General features: G+C 41.8%; 1 protein-coding gene across 4 annotated transcripts in view; it reads left to right on the top strand.

Moving 5' to 3' along the window:
• LOC144507995 (plexin-B2-like) overlaps positions 1 to 21,532 on the top strand; it is a 236,305-nt gene that overhangs the window by 143,847 nt on the left and 70,926 nt on the right. For all 4 annotated transcript variants that reach the window (XM_078235685.1, XM_078235683.1, XM_078235684.1 and 1 more), the window contains one exon: positions 15,797 to 16,922. In XM_078235685.1, the coding sequence (XP_078091811.1) occupies positions 15,810 to 16,922 (1,113 nt within the window). In that variant the 5' untranslated portion in view covers positions 15,797 to 15,809. The remainder of the gene's footprint in view (positions 1 to 15,796; positions 16,923 to 21,532) is intronic.

Here is a 21,532-nt window from a genome sequence, read left to right as displayed (position 1 = left end):
GCAGACAGCTTGAATTCTGTGTAAGCCTAGCTTCACCCAGTCACCTGATTTTTATTCCGTCAATCAACCCAATCAAGTCAAATACTGCAAAATCCCAGGGGAAAACTAAAAATGACAGAACAGCATTACAAAGAACAAAGAACAATACAGCACAGGAACAGGCCCTTCGGCCCTCCAAGCCCGTGCCGCTCCCTGGTCCAAACTAGACCATTCTTTTGTATCCCTCCATTCCCACTCCGTTCATATGGCTATCTAGATAAGTCTTAAACGTTCCCAGTGTGTCCGCCTCCACCACCTCGCCTGGCAGCGCATTCCAGGCCCCCACCACCCTCTGTGTAAAATATGTCCTTCTGATATCTGTGTTAAACAGATTAGTGCAGATTAAAGCAAGCATTCTAGCAATTAGGAGCAATTATGCTGCTGCAGTAACAACACAGAATGCCGGTTACAAACCCAGCAGCACCAGTTAGAACAGACTTTTAAAAAAAAAACATTTCTTAAAGGTTCAGTATCATCGCATGTATTTTAATTAAATGGATCACATGTTCATTTTCAGCATATGTTACCAGTGTCATACACTGAGAGTTAGTTGCCTAAACTAACATAGGTCCTTTTAAAAAGTGATGTTCATCCCATTAATCTGGATTTGCACAGACCCCCGAAGCTGAAAGAATGGAGATTGATGATGGCACATTTAGTCCCCTTGAAATTATTTTTTAAACATGATTGAACATGTGGTTTTCCACTAGAAGGAAGCAGTGGTATTGACACTGGACTAGTGACACAGAGCAGGATCGGGGGGACCCAGGCTCGAATCTTCTCTTCTCTCCCCGCGCCCCCACCCGCCCCACCCCTCTAAGGCAGATGGTGAAAGTTGAATTCATTGAAAACCTGAAATTAAAAGTCTAATAACCATTGTCAATTGTTATAAAAATCCATCTGGTTCACTAATGTCCTTTTAGGTGTCTGCATGGGTTTGCTCAGAGTGCTCCGGTATCCTCCCACAGTCCAAAAAACGTGCTGGTTAGGTGCTTTGGCCATGCTAAATTCTCCCTCGGTCTACTCGAACAGGTGACAAGGAGATTTTCTAAACTTTAAACTTGGACACACTGGTTGTCTCTCAAAAAGCTGTCTGAAATGGGGTGCAGAAACGGGCAATGAATCCTGGTCCAGTTTGTGACGCTCACGTTCCCATAAATGAATTTTTGAAAGACAGGATTTGTGTTCTGTAACCAGGAAGGAAATGGCGCCTCTCAAACTTCTTGTATCGTGTGGGGCTGGTTCGCACAGTCAGCGTGTGGATGCAACCCCCTTGCAAGTAGAAATACAAATGCATCACTTACTTTAAATTGGCACGTGGCGAAGGGGAATTACAAGATCAAAGGTAAAGGAGAGGGTACGAGTACAGGTTTATGATGAGGACATTCATCTAGTTAAAGGAGTCAAGGGCTTGGCAGAGTAAAAAAGGTGGCGTTTGCCACAAGAAGGGAGGTGGTCAACGCAGTGCAAGGAGATGGTCTGGGGAAGGATAACCAGTTTGCGACAGGTAGGGGCAGAGCGTGCAGTCAAAAGAATGCACTAACAAATCGGGTCCATATAAAGGCTAGCATAAAGACACTTTACCTGAATGCACGTAGCATTCGAAACAAAGTGAATGAGTTGATGGCACAAATCAGTACAAATGGGTATGATCTAGTGGCCATTACAGAAACGTGGTTGCAGGGTGACCAGGACTGGGAACTGAATATCCAGGGGTATCAGACATTTCGGAAGGATAAACAGGAAGGAAAAGGAGGTGGGGTAGCTCTGTTAATTAAAGATAACATCAGGGCGGTAGTGAGAGACGACATAGGCTCGAAGGAGCAGAATGTGGAATTGTTGTGGGTGGAGATAAGGAATAGTAAGGGGAGAAAGTCACTGGTGGGTGTGGTCTATAGGCCCCCAAATAATAACTTTGAGGTGAGTCGGGCTATAAACAAGCAAATAATGGATGAGTGCAAAAACGGAACAGCAATAATCATGGGGGATTTTAACCTGCATATTGATTGGTTGACTCGAGTCGGACGCGGTGGACTTGAGGAAGAGTTCTTAGAATGCTGTCGGGATAGTTTCCTCAAACAGTATGTTACAGAACCTACGAGGGAGCGAGTTATCTTGGATCTGGTCCTGTGTAATGAGACAAGTAAAATTAATGATCTACTTGTGAGGGATCCTCTTGGAATGAGTGGTCACAATATGGTTGAATTTCTAATACAAATGGAGGGTGAGAAAGTAGGGTCCCAAACCAGTGTCCTCTGCTTGAACAGAGGGGAGTACAATAGGATGAGGGCAGAATTGGCTCATGTAGACTGGGAGCGCAGACTAGTTGGTAGGACAGCTGAGCAACAGTGGCGGATTTTTAAGGAGATTTTTCTCAGTACTCAGCAAAAATATATTCCTGTGATAAAAAAGGAATGTAAGAAAAGGGATAACCAGCCGTGGATAACTAAGGAAATAAAGGAGAGTATTAAATTAAAAACCGATGCGTACAGAGTGGCCAAAACTAGTGGGGAATTAGAAGATTGGGAAAGCTTTAAAAAACAACGAAGAACTACTAAGAAAGCGATAAAGAAAGGAAAGATAGATTATGAAACTAAACTAGCACAAAATATAAAAACTGATAGTAAAAGTTTTTACAAATATATAAAAAGGAAAAGAGTAGCTAAAGTAAATGTTGGACCCTTAGAAGACGAGAAGGGGGATTTAATAATGGGAAACGAGGAAATGGCCGAGGCCTTAAACAAGTTTTTTGTGTCGGTCTTCACGATAGAGGACACAAATAGCTTACCGAAAATTGATGGTTGTGGGACTGTAGGGGGTGAGGTCCTTAAAACGATTACTATTACTAAAGAGCTAGTGCTTGGTAGGCTAATGGGACTAAAGGTAGACAATCCCCGGGCCCAGATGGAATGCATTCCAGGGTACTGAAAGAAATGGCAGAAGTAATAGCGGATGCGTTGGTTGTAATTTATCAAAATTTGCTGGACTCTGGGAAAGTGCTGGCTGATTGGAAAACAGCTAATGTGACGCCACTGTTTAAAAAAGGAGGTAGACAAAAGGCGGGAAACTACAGGCTGGTTAGCTTAATGTCCGCAGTTGGGAAATTGCTGGAATCCATCATTAAAGAAGAAATAGCAGGACACCTGGAAAAAAATGGTTCGATCAAGCAGACACAGCATGGATTCATGAAGGGAAAGTCGTGTTTGACGAATTTACTGGATTTTTATGAAGATGTAACAAGTGCAGTTGACAGAGGGGAACCAGTGGATGTGGTGTTTTTGGATTTCCAGAAAGCATTCGATAAGGTGCCTCACAAAAGGTTGCTGCAGAAGGTTAAGGTACAAGGAGTTGGGGGTAAAGTGTTAGTGTAGATTGAGGATTGGCTATCTAACAGGAAGCAGAGAGTTAGAATAAATGGGTGCTTTTCTGGTTGGCAGTTGGTGACTAGTGGCGTGCCGCAGGGATCAGTGCTGGGGCCTCAACTGTTTACCATATACATACAGTCTGGAGGATGGGACCGAGTTTAGGGTAACAAAGTTTGCGGATGACACAAAGATGAGTGGGAAAGCGAATTGCGTGGAGGATGCGGAAAGTCTGCAGAGAGATTTGGATAGGCTGAGTGAGGGGGCGAGGATCTGGCAGATGGAGTATAACGTTGACAAGTGTGAGGTTATCCACTTTGGAAGGAATAATAGTAAAATGGACTATTATTTAAATGGTGAAAAATTACAACATGCTACTGTGCAGAGGGACCTGGGGGTCCTTGTGCATGAATCGCAAAAACTCAGTTTGCAGGTGCAGCAGGTGATCAAGAAGGCAAATGGAATGTTGGCCTTTATCGCGAAGGGGATGGAGTATAAAAGCAGGGAGGTCTTGCTGCAATTGTACAAGGTACTGGTGAGGCCGCAACTGGAGTAGTGTGTGCAATTTTGGTCCCCTTATTTGCGAAAGGATATATTGGTCTTGGAGGGGGTACAGAGAAGGTTCACCAGGTTGATACTGGAGATGAGGGGGTTAGCTTATGAGGAGAGATTGAGTAGACTGGGCCTGTACTCGTTGGAGTTTAGAAGGCTGAGGGGAGATCTTATAGAGACATATAAGATAATGAAGGGGCGAGACAAGGTAGAGGCAGAGAGATTCTTTCCACTTAGAAAGGAAACAAGAACTAGAGGACACAGCCTCAAAATAAGGGGGAGTCAGTTTAGGACAGAGTTGAGGAGGAACTTCTTCTCTCAGAGGGTAGTGAATCTCTGGAATTCTCTGCCCATTGAAGCAGTGGAGGCTACCTCGTTAAATAGTTTAAGTCACAGGTAGATAGATTTCTGATCACTAAGGGAATTAAGGGTTATGGGGAGCGGGCGGGTAAGTGGAACTAAACCACTATCAGATCAGCCATGATCTTATTGAATGGCGGGGCAGGCTCGAGGGGCTAGATGGCCTACTCCTGCTCCTATTTCTTATGTTATTATGTTGTTGTTATGTTAATTTTCCCACACTGCAGATTAATGTCTAAAATATTTTTAACAAAACGAAAACCTGGGAGATTTTAACTCCCAGCAAGCAGGAAAAGGAGCAGGTGGCAGGTTTAAAATCGCAAACCTGCCTACTTCTAGTTCCAACAAGATGTTGAAGTTGGGTCCTTTATTTAAACAAGTTCTTGAGGCTGCATGCCTTATCTTTTTGTTTCACTGACTTACCAATTTAATCTCTATGGGCCTAGGTCTCATGCAGCTAAAGGAGGGAATAAAAGCCCATATCCAGCAGGGAAGTTCTTTACAGTGTATCTTGAGGGCTGGATGAAGCAGAGTGCTTATCCCTGGCCCATCCTCCCAATAATTGCTATCTCCGTACTTCCTGATTACAATTGCTTTATTCTACAATTGATGTACAAGTGCACTAATGATCACAGTTGTACACCTTTAGGAATCTTCTTTTTCTACTGCTTCCAGGAGAGCTCAAATCACTAGCTGGATAGAGTCATGACCAGTAGGAGGAGTAGCAAAAGATGTGGTTCGACAATTCCAGATCATTTTTGACTGTCCGAAAGTGTCACTGGGCTAGCACGGTGGCACAGTGATTAGCACTGCTGCCTCACAGTGCCAGGGACCCGGGTTGGATCCCCGACTTGGGTCACTGTGTGGAGTTTGCATGTTCTCCCTGTGCCTGCGTGGGTTTCTTCTGGGTGCTCTGGTTAATTCCTCCCACAGTCTTTGGACTGTGGGAGGAATTAGGTGAATTGGCCATGCTAAATTCTCCCTCCGTGTACCCGCACAGATGCTGGAATGTGGCGAGTAGAGGATTTTCACAGTAATTTCATTGCAGTGTGAATGTAAGCCTACTTGTGACTTCCTGAAGTACAGCCTTCACTGGGGCTGCCCATCTGTTTCAGATGGCAAAATGTGTCAGGGGACATCTCCACACCCTGAAGATGAGGGAAAGACAGTTGGAGGGTGTGGTATAGTGATATTCACAAGAAAACAATGTGATGGAACCATTCCATAATCTTCAGCGTTCTCTGTGCTGACCAGAGTCAGGCAGGAGGTTGATTTTAATTCCAGGACAGCATCAACGGTAACCGAGGTAATGTCACGTGAATTTTCCATGTTTTATATCAGAATTAGTTTGTAATTTAATGATAATCATCATCTGTTGATGTATCAATTTGACGAGCAGTTGGAGGCAGCTTATTTCTGCCAGACATCTAAAAATAGAGTTCAATGAACAGAGGCTGTGAACTGCTGGTGTATGTTTTCTAAAGCTTTTGGATGACAAAGAACCCATTAACGAATTCCGAATAATAAATGGTAGGGGTGGGAACTGTAGATTCAATGTCTGGTCTATGCTCTCTCCCATGTGGAAATCACTTTCACAGGGGTCTGATTCTTTTTATCTACTTGTTTTTGCTTTGCTTTAAGTGAATATGAAGCAAGCTTGACTTTAAGATGAAACCTTCATGATTGATAAGAATGGCAAATCTCAGTTGAATTGAGAGTCTGGATAACTTCATTTACAATGAGTGCCAAACTATTCCAAGAGATGCAAGTCAAGTTGAATGAGTTAAATTGGAATATTTAACATGGAAATAACCCAATGTAAACAAGTGATTGTCGTGAACATTAATTAATGCCATCGCTTTGTTCCTAAGTGATGAATTGAATCTGTTGTTCACTTCTCTTCACTCCTCGAAATGTTGTTTGCTCAACATCCCACGTGAATTATGGCTAATTGTAGGAGGTGCTGTAGATAAACTCATTATCCTTGGCTCAATACTTGTAGTGGAAAATGGGGTGGTGGTGGAAGAAAACTATTGGCCTCTGATTGAGACTTGAAAGACTAATGACCAATACAGCCTATTATTTTTATGCATCATATTTGGGAGCACCACCAGATAATACTCAACTGTTTAGCATGGAAGGAAAGCACACCACCAATGTGATTTGAAGACCAAGAATAACTTAAAATGGAGGTTGCCATTTGTGGTGTGCGCGTGCACGTGTAGCTGGTATCATTCTGTCGTTTGTACGTTGTAATAATTTGCCTGCCTTGTCATGCGACTGCCAATTTGAAAGACGAATGATATCTGTAATGTGTATTTATAAACAAAATTGGGATGTTGTGCCAATAATTTTCCAGCAGCAACAGCTCCTTTTTAAATGGACCCGAGAGGAGTGTGATTTAGGAAGGCATATTTTTTGATATGTTGCAGCTGTTGTCACAAAAAGCCAATCAGATATTGGGTTAGCTTTGTGCCAGTGAAAATAACCTATAAAATAAATAACGTCAAATTTTCAAAAGACATTTGTGTTTTCTGCCCCCCCATATTCCTATCACTTGAACTACTTTTATATTCACTTCACTGTCAGCTTTTCTTCTCCTTTCTGTAAATACTGCATTTATTTAGAACTGAATCACATCCTCATTGTTCCAAAACACTTTCCAAAGAATTACATTTGTTGTGTAGTCACTGTTCTTGTGTCGGCAAATGTGGCAGCCAGTTTGCATAAAGTGAACTCCCAGAAAAAGCAAATCAAATGCATTACCATTATATCTATTCTGAGGGATGGATGTTGAGAAGGACATCCAGAGAGTGGTTTTTTATATCCATCCGAGCAGAAAGACAGTGCCATCCTCTGCTCTCACTAGAAATATGGCATCTCCAACAATGGGGCACTCCCCTTGGTAGTCATAGAATAACGGACCAGGATTGATCAAATAATAGGGTCTTCCGACCTGCCACGCAAAGAGTTGGTGAAGAACGCATCTCTGCTGATACTAACTGCACCCAGTCATTCAAAGAACAAAACAATACAGCACAGGAACAGGCCCTTCGGCCCTCCAAGCCTGCACCGATCATGTGTTCCTAACTCGACCATCCGTTTGTATCCCTCTATTCCCAGTCTGTTCATGTGGCTATCTGGATAAGTCTTAAATGATCCTAGCGTGTCTGCCTCAACCACCTTGCTTGGTAGTGCATTCCAGGCCCCCACCACCCTCTGTGTAAAAAAAAACATCCCCCGCATATCTGTATTGAACCTTGCCCCCCTTACCTGGAACTTGTGACCCCTTGTGTTTGTCATTTCTGACAAAATTCAATGCTCCCTCACTTGGGAAAAAGTCCTGCTTCACCTGAGACAGCTGCTGGCCAATCTAATTGGGGTTTGGAGGAGAGTGGGGAGAGGGAGCACCTGCTTTGGAAGGGAGGGGATGCCCCATGTTGAAATGTTGATGGAAACACCGCCCTTTCCCACCCTGGGCAAATGGTCTTTAAGTGACCATTAATTGGCCACTTAAGGTCCTCTATAGGTTGCTGGCTGAGGGTGGCATGGTGGCACAGTGGTTAGCACTGCTGCCTCTCGGCTCCAGGGACCCGGGTTCAATTGCGGCCTTGGGTGACTGTGTGGAGTTTGCACATTCTCCCTGTATCTGCGTGGGTTTCCTCCGGGTACATACAAGGAATATTATGGCCCCACCAACCCTCAACTGCAAACCTGAGCACGCAGAGCTGTTTAGCTTCCCATGTTTATGCTGGCTTTTTGGAAAGTCAGTTTTGTTTAGTTCTAGGTTCCCACTTTTTTTAATCCATAAGCCTATAAATTTCCTTGTCTTCAATTACCTGTCCAGCACCCCTTTTAAAATTATTTATGGAATTGGCTTCCACCATCCTTTTGGGTAGAACATTCCAGATCCTTAAACGGAATGGAAAAGGTTGTTAATAAAAATTAAGAGTAATAGACAGAGAACTGACTTTTTGATGATGGTTTCCTGGTCACTTTTGCAGACTTGCTTTCTAAGTTCCAGATTTATTAGTTGAATTTTTAAAAGTTCCACCATATGCTGTGTTGGGATTTGAACTCATGTTCTGAATATTTTTCTGGGCCTTTCGTTACTAGTCCGGTGACATCAGTATTACACCTTTTCTGGCATTTTTACTTCAAAATAGCTTTACCTCCATTTTAGCACTGTCTGCTGAAACTTGTAGTTTGAATGTTTCACTATACTTATTGTTAAATTGTGTTTCACCTTGCTGAGAAATATGAGTAGGATATGGTCAGTAATTTGTGAGCCACTCTATAATGCTTGTGTTGCTTTGTGTGCTAATGGATTGTATATGGTTCTGTAATAAATGCTCAACCTAGCTGGAAATTTATCATTCAACAGTTTATTAATTAATTGCCACATTTCATGACAAAGTATTGAAATCAAATTGCAAAACCAGTACAGAATTTAAGTGTTTACTGGCTGACAGTGAGTCTGATGCCTTGCAGGGTGAGTAGTTTGGAGAATAGAAAAGAAAGTAAGAAGTTCAAAAAAGGGGTATATAAACACAGCAACTGAAATAACTCCTCCGAGGCCGATGTCCCTTCACCAAATTTAGATTTATATTTATACAGTCAACAACACTCAAGATAGGTATTTCCTCGTACAGAGTATAAATCTGGAGTGCCAATAACCCTGACACTCTGTACCCTGTACAGATGTGGAGATGCCGGCGTTGGACTGGGGTAAACACAGTAAGAAGTTTAACAACACCAGGTTAAAGTCCAACAGGTTTATTTGGTAGCAAAAGCCACACAAGCTTTCGAGGCTCTGAGCCCCTTCTTCAGGTGAGTGGGAATTCTGTTCACAAACAGAACTTATAAGACACAGACTCAATTTACATGAATAATGGTTGGAATGCGAATACTTACAACTAATCCAGTCTTTAAGAAACAAAACAATGGGAGTGGAGAGAGCATCAAGACAGGCTAAAAAGATGTGTATTGTCTCCAGACAAGACAGCCAGTGGAACTCTGCAGGTCCACGCAACTGTGGGAGTTACAAATAGTGTGACATAAATTCTGATTCTAGGATCGCATGATAAAGACTCAGGAGGAAAAAAGCAGAAATATTTATGTGAAATAGTGTGACATAAACCCAATATCCCGGTTGAGGCCGTCCTTGTGTGTGCGGAACCTGGCTATCAGTTTCTGCTCAGCGACTCTGCGCTGTCGTGTGTCGCGAAGGCCGCCTTGGAGAACGCTTACCCGAATATCAGAGGCCGAATGCCCGTGACCGCTGAAGTGCTCCCCAACAGGAAGAGAACAGTCTTGCCTGGTGATTGTCGAGCGGTGTTCATTCATCCGTTGTCGCAGCGTCTGCATAGTTTATAGTTTCCCCAAAACTAGTTTCCCCAAAACTATGCAGACGCTGCGACAACGGATGAATGAACACCGCTCGACAATCACCAGGCAAGACTGTTCTCTTCCTGTTGGGGAGCACTTCAGCGGTCACGGGCATTCGGCCTCTGATATTCGGGTAAGCGTTCTCCAAGGCGGCCTTCGCGACACACGACAGCGCAGAGTCGCTGAGCAGAAACTGATAGCCAGGTTCCGCACACACAAGGACGGCCTCAACCGGGATATTGGGTTTATGTCACACTATTTCACATAAATATTTCTGCTTTTTTCCTCCTGAGTCTTTATCATGCGATCCTAGAATCAGAATTTATGTCACACTATTTGTAACTCCCACAGTTGCGTGGACCTGCAGAGTTCCACTGGCTGTCTTGTCTGGAGACAATACACATCTTTTTAGCCTGTCTTGATGCTCTCTCCACTCCCATTGTTTTGTTTCTTAAAGACTGGATTAGTTGTAAGTATTCGCATTCCAACCATTATTCATGTAAATTGAGTCTGTGTCTTATAAGTTCTGTTTGTGAACAGAATTCCCACTCACCTGAAGAAGGGGCTCAGAGCCTCGAAAGCTTGTGTGGCTTTTGCTACCAAATAAACCTGTTGGACTTTAACCTGGTGTTGTTAAACTTCTTACCCTGTACAGAGGCAGTGCTCCCTGCTGGGACAAACCGTTGTTGCTGTAATCATGGAGCTTATATTCTAAGAGGTCCACATCGTGGGCCTTGTTAAAGTCATTACAGCAACTATAGACTAGTCTGCTTTACTACCTTTAGTGAGGGAATTTGGAGACAATTTGAGGCGTAATTAATTGTCACTTGGAAAAAGTGAGAGTTGATACAGACTTGTAAAAGACATACACTGTTTGATTAACTCGGTTGATTTTGAAGTACTGAGGAGGAGGAGGGAGTTTAATGAATAGTATCGTTGATGTTTACTTGTTATCAAATTGAAATTCATGGGATCAAAATGGAAGGTGGCCAGCATGAATACAAAATTGAAAACATTTTCTACCTGGATACAGATTCAGTCTAATGTCCGTTAGGGCTCAACCAGTTCTCAGTAGTTTTGCTACCAGGGCACTTTTGGTGATGGACAGGGATGGGTGTGTCATTGTCACTTCCAGTGCCTGTATTTTTTTTACCATCCTAACATTCAAGGCCAAGTGCTGGTAAATGGGATTGGGTAGATGGTCAGGTGTTTCGCACATGTTGGTGCAGACTCGATGGGCTGAACAGCCTTTTCTGCACCATGTGATTCTGTGAAAAGAAAATTGTTATTTTCTACTTGAAAATAGAAATGTGAAATATTGACGCCATTTCTTCAGCTAATAATTAGAAGTTTGAATTTCTGTATAACCCATTAATCATCTCTATGGAGATTGTAACAGCTTCATAATCTTGAATGTTTCAATGAGATCACCTTTCATTCTTCAAACCTCCACAGAAAGTGATCCAATTTACACAACCTCTCATCATAGGACAACCCTTTCATCTAAGGACCAAGTTAGTGAACCTTGCTGTACTGTCTCCAATGCAAGTACATCCTTCCTTAAATATGGAGAGCAAAATTGCACACTGTATTTCGGATGTGGTCCCACCAAAGTACAATTGTAATAAGACTTATTTATTCTTGTGTCCTGGTCCCCTTGTAATAAAGGCCAACATAACATTTGCTTTCTGAATTGCTTGTTGTACCTGCATGCTATCTTTTGTTAGCTTGCTCGAGTACACCCAAGTCTCTCTGACTTGGGTGTACTCCATCAATGTTGACAAGTTCCATGTCTTTAAGCAGCAACTTTAAAAAATAAATCAGATAAATAGTGATGGGGAAACATTTGCAGGGTTCTTGGGAAAGAGCAGCTAAGTGGGACTAACTGGAGAAGCACAACAGGATCCTTTTGTCCTGTATCGTTCCATGTTTCAATGAATAAAATGGTACATTTGCTGCAGCTTTTATTTGCAAAAGCCTGTATTGTTTCTGACATGGAAGAAGGAGGTAATATAAATTGCCTGTGGTGCCTCATTTTCTGACTCTGTGCTATATACCATTGGGTCTTCTAGTTATGAATCAGCAAAGCCCAACACCTGCATTTATTCCCCTCATGAATGCACAAAATTAAAAAACAGTTGGCATCTGATTTGAAGTGAGCTTGTTGGACAAGTTTTAGGCAAATCAGCAGTGAAACAATTTGCAGTTGCATTTTTAAAAAAATATGGAGCGGTATACTTCCTCCTCAATGCAAAACTACTCGATTTTTCAAATGTGAAAAATGTATAATCGTTCACAGCATTTAATACTTCATGCTCTGAAAGCAGGATATTATAAAAATATATTCTTGTAGAACTGTCTTCATTAAAATAAAGTGCTGGTAGTTGCTTGAAAGACTTGTCACGTACGTCATTCACTTCAATAGAAATCATACATCACAGACTTTGCCCCCTTTGGTTTTCAAGTTCTCTTCCAATCTCGCTGTTTTTCCCACCTCCCTTGAAAGAGATGAACCTTGGAAAGGTGCACTTGCCTGTTCTTCACATGAAAGAAGTGAGCGTTCCTAGGGTCAGCTTTTAATGAGCATGAGGTAAGGGGAGAGGGGAAGGTGTGCATCACATCTAAATCCAAACCGGCCTTCTGGAAGCTATGCAGTAAATTTGATTCAGAGATTATTAAATGTATGCAGCATCCCTCGCTAGGTATTTGTTTTTCCTGTCTAGGATCATTTACTACCTAAATGTAGATTGGAATTCAGATCTAGTATCTGATTTTTTTATTTTTAAAGTGCCTCTCTAAACCAACAGAAGAAGATGCAGAAATGTTAAATCCTGGTATGATGATTTTGCTCAGCATAAATCAGTGACACGGTAGTTAGCACTGCTGCGTCACTGTGCCAGGGACCCGGGTTCAATCCCAGCCTTGGGTGGCTGTGTGGTTTGCACTCTTCTCTCTCTCTCTCTCTCTCTCTCCCCCCCCCAATGTCTGTGCTCCAGTTTCCTCCCACAGGCCAAAGAGGTGCAGGTTAGGTGGATTGGCCATGGTAAATTGCCCCTTAGTGTCCCAAGATGTGTAGATTAGGAGGATTAGCCATGGTAAACGTATGAGGTTTTGGGGATTGGGTGGGGTAGAGAGCCTGGGTAAGATGCTCTGACAGAGTCAGTGCAGACTCAATGGGCCGAATGGCCTCTTCTGCACTGTAGAGATTCTGATTGTATACAAAGTTCCTGACTTTGCTCATTTTAGTCTTGGTGTCAAGCTAGAAACCTTTTGAGGTTTCCACAAGGCTACTTGGTTAAAAAAAGGAAATTTAGATTCACATAATCGCATTGTGCGATTTAAGAATCGGTGAGATTTACATTTTTAAAAAATAGTTAGATTATCCCTTTTACATTATATCCTGTCTGGACTACTGCTGAATAACATGTGATAACTTTTGTGATTGATCAGGGACTATATAAAATTAGAGTAAACAATGTAGGCAGAAGGAGCACTGATCCTAGAAATATTTTGTCTCCTCCCATTTGGCATTGTTCACAAATCAAGTGGATTCTGTTATTCTGTTGATTCAATGCCATGTGTTAACTTGTCGACTCAATATTTTGAAAATGTTAAAGCAGCAGTTTGATTTTCCATAGAGCCAGGCATTGGGAGTTTTCTGCATTGCTGCTTTTTTATTGTACTATATTTTCTTTTAATATTTTGGACATCCCAATAAAAACAGAACAATAGGGAGCTATTCTTCTCCATACTTACCTCAACATGATGTATCATGAATCTAACTTAGGGCATTACAGGTGGAATTAATGCATTTGAACACAATTGCAAAGTGACCAAGGTTCGGGAACAAATAGTCGCCAAAGGGATCTTCCAATTCGACCATGGTACACGAGCTTTTGCAGGGCTCGCCCATTCCACTGCTGGGAAACATGCCTTGCCCTTGACACTAACATCCCCCTGCGCCTCATCCTGCCCCTTGCGCAGCGAATGTCATGTCAGCTCAAATCATTACTGATTTTCAAAAACATAAACCAGTCGTGATGACCACACTGAGGGGCACACTATAAGGTATAGCCTCTGGATGGTGTGGGACGTAGTTGGGCAGTGGTCTGGCACTGCCCTCTGGCACTACCATGGGTGAGCACTCTGGGGAGCCCCATTGAAGGTGTGTGTGTGGGGGGGGGGTGATGCTTTTGGGGGTACCTGTGTTGTGTTGGGACCACCCAGTGCTTGTGAAGGAGACGCAGTGTGTGATCCTTGGGAGGGGTGTCGCCCTGTTGCTGGAGGTGGGGGTGGGGAACAGACCCTGTGAAGGTGGGGGGGGTAGTGCTGCTGCTGATATGTGGGGAGGGGGGGATGGCTGGTGAGGGGAGAAAGTTCCCAACGTTTGCATGCTGGGCGGGGGGGGTGTGTACTTGAATTTAATTTTGATCAGGGTGCCCTTTTAAAAAAAATCTCGGAATCCCGGCTTTGCAGCATGTTGGTGTGTTTTGGCCCGCCCCTCCAGCTGGCTTTGTGATCCACATCAGCACTCCGAAATTGCACGAGGTGCCGCTTAAGTAGACGCAAAAAGGCATCTGAAGCTGACAAGTTTCTCACAGCTTTTCTCACCTAATTAAACACTGCAATTTTGGGAGAATTCTGCCCCAAGTCTCCAATATAATCAAACTACGCAAGTATAAGGGGCAAGTTGGCGAAGGTAGATTAGGAAAGTATTAAAAAATATGATGACGGACAAGCTATGGCTGGGACTTAAAGAATTAATACATAATTTGAATCAAATATGCAGGCACATAAACCCACAGAAAAAGTGGTGCAACTGTCGCTAATGAGGATCTGAAGATAGTATTAGATCAGAGAAAGAGATTTATAATGTGGCCAAAAAGAGGATTAGGAGGATTTGAGAATTCAGCAAAGGAGGACCATGAGGCTAATCAAGAAAGAGAAAAGATAACGAGTGGACCAGCAAGAGACAAAACGGATTGTAAGGTTTTATAAATGAGAAGAGACGAGTGGAAGTTAACTGTAAAGTTATTCAGATATAATTTGAAGCAACTTGCCCTTACCTATCCAGATCACTTGTGACTGCATTTGGTCCTTTGGCTGGATGCTGCAGTTCTCTTGATACGCACACAGACCAGCTTGAACTCAGAACAGGTTCGCAAAACACCAGGGAGAGAGAGAGAGAGAGACCGAGAGGCTCCAGGTACTAACTAGCAAACCACCAACAGCAGAATTTTCACTCCAGGAAGGCGAGAAGCCTTGCTTCCAGATAACCAGCAGAACTTACAATACCAGAGAGGGGAGAGAAGCACTGCTTTTCAGTCTGATTTCCAAACACCACCTAAACTAAGAACTGAAAATGAAAGAACTTCTGTCACCTAACCTGTCGATCATTCTTCCCCCTAAGAATGCAGGATCATTTGAAAAATCTTGGAAAGTATCAGAGGTCCAGAGTAAGAATAAACAAAACCCCATTAAATCATTGAAACAGCAATAAAAGGATTTTCATTGTTGCTCAGCAACAATGAAAAAAGCCAAAGCTACTTAACTGCAGAGGGCATGATTTTAAAAAAAAAAAATTATTAAAGGCATACGAGTGTCACAATGGATAAAATCTGTTAATGTAACCTGGGGTAGTAGAGGCAAATGCATTTTAGAGGTTTATAAAGAAAGGTGCAGACTAAGGTAATCAAATAATGGGGTGCAATGGATCCTGGAACAGAGAATAGTTTCTTTGGAGGTCCGCAGGTCTGAGTTGAATAGTGGATACGTGAGCATTTTGGTGTTTTGCTTTGCATCATTTGGGGGCAAAAATTATTTAGTGTAACTAACTTGTGGTGATTTTATTTGGAAATGAGTAGACTTCAAGAGTTGAGTTACTTGCTAGTTCCCTGATATTTTTATGCACCACCTCAAAATAAGGTGTTTGCCTTGTCATGATCACTGTTTTCAGATCTGTCATTGGACACATTCAACAATTCAATCAATTTTAAGATGAGTAAACATGCAAACTGAATTATTTCATAAACTTAGAAAGAAATAGTTGTGTATTAATTTGTATTTGTATTTATATTTTGTGTTTTTCTTTATAGTTCGGTTTTGGAAATGTCACCTTGGACTTGGATGTTCTGTGCATTTGCAGTCTTTTACATCAGCTTTACACCTGGAACTGAAGGATATGATGAATTTACCAGCACCACCAACCTGCTATGTTTGGCTGTGGATGACACCACTGGGAAAGTGTATGTTGGGGCGGTGAATTTCCTCTATCAGCTAAAGTCAGACCTCCACCAGCAAGTGATGAAAGAAACGGGCCCAAAACTGGATGGTCCGGACTGTTTGCCACCAATAAGAATTTCAAACTGTCCCAATCAAGCACCAACTCCGAATTACAATAAACTCCTTCTAATAGATAAAGATATGAATAGACTTGTAATATGTGGAAGTATATATAAAGGAATTTGCTCAATATTGCAGCTGGATAACATCAATCAAGTCCTGTATGAAAAGGTGGACGGTGGAGAGGTTACCTTTGTTGCGAGTAATAAGTCGAATGTGGGCCTCATAACTAATATAACCGACAAAACTGGGCAATCCATGCGGGTGATTTTTGTTGGAAAGAGTTTTGAAAGTTATGCAAATGCAATAACGAGCACCAGAACACTCTCGCGAGAGAAACAGAACCAATTGTTTGTGCTTGTTCAGGATTCTTCGGCTGTGAAACCAGACTCTGCACAGTATCGACATGACTTTAAGTTTGCATTTGAAGATGGCATCTTTGTTTATTTCATTTTTTCTCGAACAGATGGATTGAATCAGAAATCTAAAACCTACGTATCACGTATTTGCACTGTTGATACCAATTACTATTCCTATATCGAAATGGTCCTGGAATGTGATGATTGTAATTTTGTGCAGGCTGCTTACATCACCAATCCTGGAGAAAAGCTCGCTGAGTATATGAACAGTTCAGGAGTCTACGGAACCGTAACTCCGGCGGATAAAGTGCTCTTTGCTGTGTTTAACAGAGATAACCCAAAGTCAGCCTCTCCTGATAAATCTGCTTTCTGCATGTTCTCTCTGAAGCAGATAAATGAAAAGATTGAAGAATATAGAGAACTCTGCTACAGTAGCGAAGGGAAAATTGGTGAAAACATAATCATTCACAATCCTTACAAATCTGAAAGTTCTAACAACTGTCCTGTCAAATTGAGCAAGGTAGATATATATTTACCCCCCCCCCTTTGTTTTCTTTGTGGGCACTGTCAAGTCAATCAACATGTATAAGAACAATATTATAAAAGCAAAATATTGTGGATGCTGGAAAAACCCAGCAGATCTGGCAGCATCTGAAAGGAGAAAAAGCAGTTAAAGTTTTGAGTCCATTTGACTCTTCTTCAGAGCTAATGTTTGATGGATTGTATACCGTATAAGAACGGTGGAACAGCTGGAACAATGATCAGTGGGAGCTGGGAGAGATTAGAATGAAGATGTAGCAAAACTTAAGAACAAGTCACAGATGGTATGGTGGGGAAGGAAGGGTTTTACATAGGAACAAAACACGTATGGTTTATAAAAAGGTGGTGGGGTGCTAAGGTGGAGGTGAAAAGTCACAAGTCTAAAGTTGCTGAGCTCCGGAACATTAGGAATTGAGAACACTTCACTTTTTGAACCATATCATCATGCACTTTGACACTTTTGTTTGGTCATATGTTGTGCTTCCACGAGACTTTTATATGTATTAAAGAAAACACAAACACTACTCTGGTGATGAATATACAGTTTTAGAACATAGAACATAGAAAAGCTACAGCACAAACAGGCCCTTTGGCCCACAAGTTGCGCCGAACGTGTCCCTACCTACGAGGCTTACCTATAACTCTTTATCTTACTAACTTCCATGAACTTATCCAAAAGTCTCTTAAAAGACCCTATCGAATCCACCACCTCCACCACCACGACCGGCAGCCGATTCCACGCACCCACCACCTTCTGAGTGAAAAACTTACCCCTAACATCTTCAACAGGAGATGTTATGTTTATATTCCATGTGCTGAATGTTTCAGGCAGTAGGCTGTCTGCCTGTAAGCCACTTTGTTAATGGTGGAATGAGTAGCTGGCAAGTCACAGCAAAATCCACCTCTTTGCCTATTGAGCCTGCTCCACTGACAATCCCACCCAGACCCTATTCCCGTAACCCCACATATTTACCCTGCTAGTCCCCCTGACACTAAGGGGCAACTGAGCATGGCCAGTCAACCTAACCCACACACCTTTGGACAAGGCTCTGGTATTTGACTGTTCTGTAGGATAAAATAATGGAATTAGATCAGAAAATAGGGTGAGTTGACCTTTTGTGCTCCTGTGAAATATACAGCACACTGGTCAGTTTTATACTTTGATTCGCCAACGAAAAAATGTCATTTGACCCTGTTCCAGTAGTGTTCTTCAGTTGGATATATATTCCAGTTTCATTTCCCTACTTTCTCTCTACTTTAGAGAATCACACTTGATTGACATATATCCACCTGTTTTGTCACATGCTATTCATAGAATGGATATTGCCTCTGAAAGAAGGCAGTTGAGCATAAGGAAGAGCTTTCAGTGGAACATTTTCATGCAAAGTGCAAAAGCTATGCAATAGGTTAGTGGGGATGGTATTTCAACCAGACATTACAAATGAATTGGGAGACAACTGTTTTGTTCCTAAGTGGAAAGGAGATTGAATGAAAAAGGGAACAGTTTATTTGACACTAATAACCTTCTTGTTTTTTTAAAATCGAAACATCATTGTGTTGATTTGCATTTATTCAGTGTTGTTCTTCTACCTTCCTTTCTCTCTATCTTCTTCCCTAATCTTGTATCACTCATTTTATTGTGTTGTGTATTGCAACCCCACAAAAGACACTTGAGCAAGACTGTGCTGGAACAATGCTGATGCGTTTGTTCTGTGCAAATGTCTGATTGTGTCCAGGAGAATCTATTTATTTGCACTGGTGGATTGGTCATGAGAATTTTTTTTTTACCCAAGTTAAACTTTTCTTTCCTATCCTTTTTTAAAAAAAATTAAAATATCCATTTTGGGTAGTTATTGGACTACATGAGGTGAAAGTAACTGCAACAGTACTGGGAGAAAATGCATAGCATTTTTTCTGATGGTAATTATTGTATGTTGGAAACTTGAAGGAATAAGGCAGTGCAATATATCTGAACACAATTGAACAATGAATTATATAGTTTCTATGTTAAATTTGATCACAGACCAAGGGTAGTAAGCTTAATTAGATTGCTAATGAGGGAAAAGCTGGAATTGTTCTCGGAGCAAAGGGATTGAAAGGAATTTGATAGAATTGTGCAAGATTATGATCTGCTTGGATAAGGTAATCAAAGACTGTTCTCACTGATAGTATAAGGATCAGGGGGACACAGATTTAAGATTTTGTGCAAGGGGAAGTTGTGATGAAGAACTTCTCTATGTCGTGAGTGGTAATTACCCGATGCCTACAATTGTGGTATAAGTGGAAACACTCAGATTTCAAAATTAAATTGGATGGGCACTTCAAGGAAATAAACTTGCATGGCTGTGGGGATCGAGCAGGCAAGTGGGACTGACTGGATTGGGGGAAGACATCATGGTCTGGATGGGCTGAATGGTCTCCTTGTGTGCCACAAATGAATCTGACCCTCTGGACAACGTAGGTAAGAAAGTCCATTCAGGCCATCGTAGCTCATCATTCAGAGCAAACCTGTGGTTATGTCCTGTCAACCCTACCAGTCTTAATTTTCCAAAATTTTTCTGGAATTTCTTTGCCTCCACATTGCTACTAAGAAGCTCATTATACCCATGGGGAACATCCTGACATCTGTTCTAAGCTGAACAATTTGAACCGTGGACCTGTGAGCATTTGACCTGCAAATATAAGGCAGTGCTTTAGACTTCATCCTCCAATCTGGTTCATTATCTCAAACCTCCGAAGTCCCCTGTTAGTCACCTCCCTTTGAGACCTGAAAAGGCCGAAGTTCTTCAAGACTTTGTTCAACTAGGTTTTCTGATTCTGGGGATTTGAGAAAAAAGCTATAGTGGAGAAGCAAGTGGCTGAGGGTGACTAGCAGAAGGACACTGATGAAGCAAGTAAGTAAAACACGAGGCAGTATAATCTGGATGTAAGAATTGTAAATAGGGAGGCACTAGGGGGAACAGATAAGCAAAGAAACTTGGGGGCCCAGTATGTATTTTTCAAATTAGCCTGCAAGTACAAAAACTGATTAGGAGTCAAATAGATGCAGTTTTGCATGCTACAATAGTTTAGCATCTTAGAAATAATGTTAGGCAATGAAAACTGCCTGTAGAGTATAGTTTGGAAATACAAAATTAATGTTATGCATGTAAATCATTATACAGATAATTATTAGAATATTGGATTTATTCTTGACTTTAGAACCCTTCCAATGTATGCAAATATTGCAAAATATGTTAGGAGCATGAGTTGATTTTGGATTTAAAATGGATAGATTTCCTGTCCTTGGAGAAAGTCCAGCAACAATTCACTCTGATGTTACATAGGATGAAGATATTTGCTTGCAATGAAATATTGTTTTTTTAAAAATTGGTTTCTGTTACCTGAACATGATGTGGTTAAGGGATAATCTTATCAAGGTTGTTATAAGAATTAAGGGAAGTGGCTTTGGTACAGGAGTCATGGAGCAACAATATAAAGGGGACAATTCTAAAGCGGGTGGAGGAGCAGAGGGACCCGGGTGTATATGTGCATAAATCATTGAAGGTGGTAAGACAGGTTGTGAGAGCAGTTAATGAAGCATACAGTATCCAGGATTTTATTAATAGGGGCAAAGGCTACATGTGAAGGCGGTTATGCTGAACTTGTACAAGGCACTAGTTTGGCCTCAGCTCGAGTATTGCATCCAGATCTGGACTTCAGGAAGAATGTGGAGGCATTTGAGACTGCAGAAAAAATTGCAAAAAATGGTTCCAGGGATGAGGAACTTCAGTTATGAAGATAGATTGGAGAAGTTAGACTGTTTTCCTAAAAGAAAAGAGGGCTGAGAGGAGATTTGATAAAGGTGTTCAAAATCACAAACAGTCTGGACAAAGTGAATGGGGGAAAATCTGTTCACACTTGTTAAAAGATCGAAAATTATGCAGATTTAAAGCAATTAGTGAAAGAAGCAAAGGTGAAGAGGAGAAAACATTTAACATAGCGGGTGTTAGGTGTTTAGAATGCATTGCCTGAGAATGTGGTGAAGGCAAGTTCAGTTGAAGCATTCGAGGGAATCGGACTGTTATCTGAAAATACAGGGTTACAGGGAGAAAGTGAGGAGAATGGTACTAGGCGAATTGCCCATTTGGAGAGCCAATGGGCCACATGGCCTCCTCTGAGCCCTAACTATTCGGTGATTCTGTGAATTCTGAGCAAGCAAACATATTTGGGTGGAAATTCCATGATGCCATTGTGCGAGTGTGGAATATCCTCCTTAGCTCCCTTTGCGACCTGGCAACAAATTCTGGGGACTGGCGCATTCTGAGTAGGTTATTGCAAGAATAAAGCAGTGTAGGTGCAAGGAAAGAGAGCAAATAAGAGAAATGTTTGCCAATACAGAGCTCCATTGATGTCAGACTTCCAACAGCAATCAGATTTTCCAGAATTTATCCTCCAATTGGAACAGCAATTTTCAAATTTGCATTGGAATATTAGGATCCCTAAAGACCCAGATGCGCGCACTCTTCCTCCATCTATCTGCTCTCTCTTTCTTACCCTACCCTACATCGTACAACTTAGAGCTGTAATTAAAGTAAATTGAATACAAGT

The sequence above is a fragment of the Mustelus asterias genome, chromosome 19 (assembly GCF_964213995.1).
Source record: "Mustelus asterias chromosome 19, sMusAst1.hap1.1, whole genome shotgun sequence".
Taxonomy (NCBI): Eukaryota; Metazoa; Chordata; class Chondrichthyes; order Carcharhiniformes; family Triakidae; genus Mustelus; species Mustelus asterias.
This window is presented reverse-complemented; position numbering and strand designations above follow the sequence as displayed.